Raw genomic sequence first — 5,440 nt, forward strand, 5'->3', positions numbered from 1 at the left:
CCCTCGGGAAGTCCTGTGGGGAGTGTTCAGAGAGTATGGGGTATCGGACTGTCTTATTGTGGCGGTCCACTCCCTGTATGATCAGTGCCAGAGCTTGGTCCGCATTGCTGGCAGTAAGTCGAACACGTTTCCAGTGAGGGTTGGACTCCGCCAAGGCTGTCCTTTGTCACCCATTCTGTTCATAACTTTTATGGACAGAATTTCTAGGCGCAGTCAAGGCGTTGAGGGGTTCCGGTTTGGTGACCGCGGGATTAGGTCTCTGCTTTTTGCAGATGATGTGGTCCTGATGGCTTCATCTGGCCGGGATCTTCAGCTCTCACTGGATCGGTTCGCAGCCGGAATGAGAATCAGCACCTCCAAATCCGAGTCCATGGTTCTCTCCCGGAAAAGGGTGGAGTGCCATCTCCGGGTTGGGGAGGAGACCCTGCCCCAAGTGGAGGAGTTCAAGTACCTAGGAGTCTTGTTCACGAGTGGGGGAAGAGTGGATCGTGAGATCGACAGGCGGATCGGTGCGGCGTCTTCATTAATGCGGACGCTGTATCGATCCGTTGTGGTGAAGAAGGAGCTGAGCCGGAAGGCAAAGCTCTCAATTTACCGGTCGATCTACGTTCCCATCCTCACCTATGGTCATGAGCTTTGGGTCATGACCGAAAGGATAAGATCACGGGTACAAGCGGCCCAAATGAGTTCGGGTCTCTCCCTTAGAGATAGGGTGAGAAGCTCTGTCATCCGGGAGGAACTCAAAGTAAAGCCGCTGCTCCTTCACATCGAGAGGAGCCAGATGAGGTGGTTCGGGCATCTGGTCAGGATGCCACCCGAACGCCTTCCGAGGGAGGTGTTTAGGGCACGTCACACCGGTAGGAGGCCACAGGGAAGACCCAGGACACGTTGGGAAGACTATGTCTCCCGGCTGGCCTGGGAACGCCTCGGGATCCCCCGGGAAGAGCTAGACGAAGTGGCTGGGGAGAGGGAAGTCTGGGCTTCCCTGCTTAGGCTGCTGCCCCCGCGACCCGACCTCGGATAAGCGGAAGAAGATGGATGGATGGATGGAGACTGTTGAACAACTCAAGCAGGAATGGGAAATAATTCCACTTCAAAAATGTGCCTCCTCAGTTCCCAAACCTTTACAGAGTGTTGTTAAAAGGAAAGGCCATGTAACACACTGGTAAAAATGCCCGTGACAACTTTTTTGCAATGTGTTGCTGCCATTAAATTCTTAGTTCGTGATTATTTGGAAAATCAAATTAAGTTGCTTAGTTCGAACATGAAATGTCTTGTCTTTGCAGTCTATTTAATTGAATATAAGTTGAAAAGGATTTGCAAATCTTTGTATGCTCTTTTTACGAATTACACAACTTGCCAACTTCACTTGTTTTGGGTTTTGTATTATTGCATGAAGATGTGCTGTTATTTTACACAGTTTCCCATTGCACAGCAGGGGAGAACAGAGGTGTTAATCATCATAAAAGAACTGACTGAGTCCATATTAAACATAAATGGCATTGCACTTGTGGATCTTTTCTTATTACTTTCACAGTGTGACACAAACTCTCACACCTGCTTCACAATCTTATTAGTTTATTGCTGCTTACGGGGAATTGTGACATGATTTCTCACATTCGGGACTGCTGCTGGTGTGTTTGCGCACAAAATGGACAACAAATGAAGATGTTTGTAGGACGTCTACAAAGGACTTTTAAAGCCACGTTGAAAAGATAAAAAACGGGTTTAAGTACATGGTTCTTTTTTTTTTTTTTGGAGAAAAAAAGTCATATTTTCCAGAAGACATTATGATCTTGAGAAAAAAAGTCCTTTATAAGACCCTGCAGTCAAATTGTAATGAATTGTGTCCTGTGATGTTTTGTCTTAACTCCCATGAGTGACATTTGGAGCATTTATTCTTACATACATACAGTTTTCTACAAAAACATCTTGAATCTCGTAAAACTACAACATTTCCAACTCTTTCCTTTAATCTGCATCTTTTTTTTGGCAAGTTTAAAAGGTAATGTTGACAGTATACCTGTTAGAGATGCGCTGATAGGTAATTATATCATCCGCATGCGCATCACCAAAGTCGTCATTCACCCGTCGTCCACCCGAACTAACATTTTACCAGGACTGTACCCGCCCGCTAACCGTCCCCTATAATACATCACAGGTTGTCCGCCTTTACCACTCACAGAACTATTTAAACCTGTTTCACAGAGTGATGACAATTGGAGCAGCTAACGTTCCCGCAACTATCCAATGGCGTTCATTCTGATTACAAGATTATGGGCGTGCTGTGAAGCCATTGCCTTAGACACCTTCGACAGCATGTACGTACCGATTTTTGGTCCGGCAACATGTTGTGTGCAGCTTCCGCAATTACACGTTCAAGATTGAAAGGCATACTGAGTGATACAGAGTACACTGATGGTTGTGATATAAACAACTTTAACACTTACTAATACGCGCCACGCTGTGAAGCCACACTATACATGATTGACAAACATATTTCGGGAGAACATCCTCACAGTAACACAACATAAACGCAACACAACAAATACCCAGAATCCTTTGTATCCGTGACACTTCCTGGGGGGGAGGGGGAGGCGGGGTTTGCTGCTAGCGGGGGTGTATAAAATAGTCAGGAATTGTCATGAATACAAAGGATTATGGGTATTTGTTGTGTTGTGTTTGTTGGTTTTCTGTGAGGATGTTCTCCCGAAATGTGTTTGTCGTTCTTAATTGGTGTGGCTTCACAGTGTGGCGCATATTACTAAGAGTGTTAAAATTGTTTATATCACAACCATTAGTGCACACTGTGTCACCCAGTATGCCTTGCAGTCGTGTTGCCGTGGAAGCCACACACAACATGATGCTGGACTGACAAGCAGATCGTACATGTTGTAGTAGACGACAGAGCCAATGGCTTCATAGCACGCCCAAATACTTATTATCTGGGTGACTACCAGCAGTTATTCAGGAGAATAATAGCGTCTCTTATTGTCTTCTTTGCTTTATGACACGGGTCTTAAATGGCACTTTGAATGGCAAAGGATACTGATCACAGAACCATGCATATCAAATATTTACGGATGGTTCAACCGCCACCCGCCCAAATCTAGTTAAAATCTATTTTTTCGTCAGGTCAACCGCCCGACCCGCGGTTTATCCGCGGACTCCGCGGATGAGACCGCAAACCGTGCATCTCTAATACCTGTGAATATTGTCATTCATCAGGTTATTGTATTCTCAGGGCAGGGACTCCATCCTAACTGGACTGTTCAGTTTGTCTTAGAGGACGTTTAAAGGCCTCTCATTGGAGCAGCCTGATCAGTTTATGGTCATAGACCAGCGGTAGTTCAGCGTTCATCAGTTCATGGTCGTAGACCAGCATTAGTTCAGCGTTCATCAGTTCATGGTCGTAGACCAGCGTTAGTTCAGCGTTCATCAGTTCATGGTCGTAGACCAGCATTAGTTCAGCGTTCATCAGTTCATGGTCGTAGACCAGCGTTAGTTCAGCGTTCATCAGTTCATGGTGATAGACCAGCGGTAGTTCAGCGTTCATCAGTTCATGGTCATAGACTAGCGTTAGTTCAGCGTTCATCAGTTCATGGTCGTAGACCAGCGTTAGTTCAGCTTTAAGTCTGACGGAGCTCGGAAGAAAAGTGAAACGTCTTCTTAGACAAACTGAACTGTCCAGCTGCGATCGGTTAAAAGCCTTGAGAATCTTCGTAGAATATTTAGTGGCTCTAATGGTCCTTTGTAAACCTTTGTGTGGCTGACTGTGTGTTGTTGTGCATCTTAACTGTGTCTAAACAAAATTGGCCAAAACAAAACCAACATTTTGTCGATAAAAGATGGAAACCCAACGACTACTTACACAATCATCACATATAAAAGGCACTTTGAGAAGCTATTTTTGTGTAACTGTGGGTGGAATATAATTGAAAATATTGCTCTTCTGTTGGTCTTTTGGCCCAAGGCTCATTAGAAGTATTACTCCATGTCATCCTGGTTCTGGGTCGACTCGTTGATCACCTTAACAAAAAAGGAAAACACGTTTTAGCTGATTCGAGAGGCTTTTTTATCCATCACTTTATGTGCTTTTTACCTGACCGTCTCTGGTCTCGATGGTCTTGATGAGAACCTTCTTGTTTATTGTGGTTTCAATGTGAGGTCTGGAATCCAGCATGGTTTCTACAACAGGCAAAAAACAACCATCGTGTTACAACAAAATCCATTCATTGGTTCTACAAAATGTGTCCAAGTAAACATACCTCTCAGGTTCAGGGATGAAAAGTTTGGCAGAGGGGTGTTGATTCTGGAAGAAAAAAAGGAAGCACTAATCAGTTTGAACATCACTAATTCTCACTAATGATGTTCTAAACCAAGCCTTGTTAGGGACCGATGTCCCTTTGGGACAGAGGACCTTATTGAATTTCTAAGGTTTTATTGTTATTATTATTATTCATTATTATTATACCGCCGCCTCTTTAAGCTGTAATTTGACCCCCTTAACATGCTTCAAAACTCACCAAATTTGACACACACATCAGGACTGGCCAAAATTGCGATCTAATGAAAAAACCAAACCCCAAAACTCAAAATTGCGCCCTAGCCCCCCCTAGGACGAAAACCTAGACAAAACTGTCTGTAACTTCCAGTAGGAATGTAGGTCTCAGTCAGACCTATATTTCATCCACTAAGATGGCTAAAATCAACAGGAAGTTTGCTATTCCCACTTCAATACAAAAGTTGGCTAAAAAATGTTGCTTTTTTTTTCAAACATTATCTCCTCTGAGGCCGTTTGACGTTCCGGCTTCAAATAAGCACAGAAGAGAGATTGAACCCTTCTGATTAAAAGTTAAATAAAGAGTTTTAATTTCCTTTCCTTTTCTAGAAAATATGCCACAGGAGACTTGCTCGGCTGCACAAAACGAATGGTTCACCAAACATAATACTCTTTGGCTTACAGGTCCAGTGGAACCTGTTTATGTCCCCACCTGAGAGACTTACTGACTCAAGCAGTTGTCCACTTCACCAAAGCCCGTATTAGCCTTTGCCAGCACATTTACCGTATTTTCCAGACCATAGGGTTTTTTTTTTTTATAAAGGTTAAAGACTTCCTTGTGGTCTACATAACATATAATGGTGGTTCTTTGCTCAAAATGTTGCATAGATGTTTTACACATCATCTTCACGTCGCTTGCGGGCGGTCTTATCTACGTGGTTTACTTCCGACAGTGTCTTCTCCCCGTCATCTTTGTTGTAGCGGTGTAGCGTGCAAGGACGGGAGTGGAAGAAGTGTCAAAGGATGGTGCTAACTGTTTTAATGACATTCACACTTTACTTCAATCCATAACAGAGCGGCGTCTCTTCATCCAGAAACAACAACAACGCCATAAATGTTTCCCGTGAAAAACCATCTGACTGGAACTGTCTAATCACT

At 43.9% G+C, this 5,440-nt stretch overlaps 1 protein-coding gene across 1 annotated transcript in view; it reads right to left on the minus strand.

Moving 5' to 3' along the window:
• Positions 1–1,561: 1,561 nt before the first annotated feature.
• Positions 1,562–5,440, minus strand: part of LOC133568860 (vimentin A2-like) — a 28,736-nt gene continuing 24,857 nt past the window's right edge. The window contains exons 7-9 of the mRNA XM_061921042.1: positions 4,269–4,312; positions 4,103–4,188; positions 1,562–4,029 (exon numbers count right to left, since the gene is read on the minus strand). Of these exons, the coding sequence (XP_061777026.1) occupies positions 3,988–4,029; positions 4,103–4,188; positions 4,269–4,312 (172 nt within the window). The 3' untranslated portion in view covers positions 1,562–3,987. The remainder of the gene's footprint in view (positions 4,030–4,102; positions 4,189–4,268; positions 4,313–5,440) is intronic.

Source organism: Nerophis ophidion, linkage group LG14, assembly GCF_033978795.1.
Source record: "Nerophis ophidion isolate RoL-2023_Sa linkage group LG14, RoL_Noph_v1.0, whole genome shotgun sequence".
NCBI classification, from domain to species: domain Eukaryota; kingdom Metazoa; phylum Chordata; class Actinopteri; order Syngnathiformes; family Syngnathidae; genus Nerophis; species Nerophis ophidion.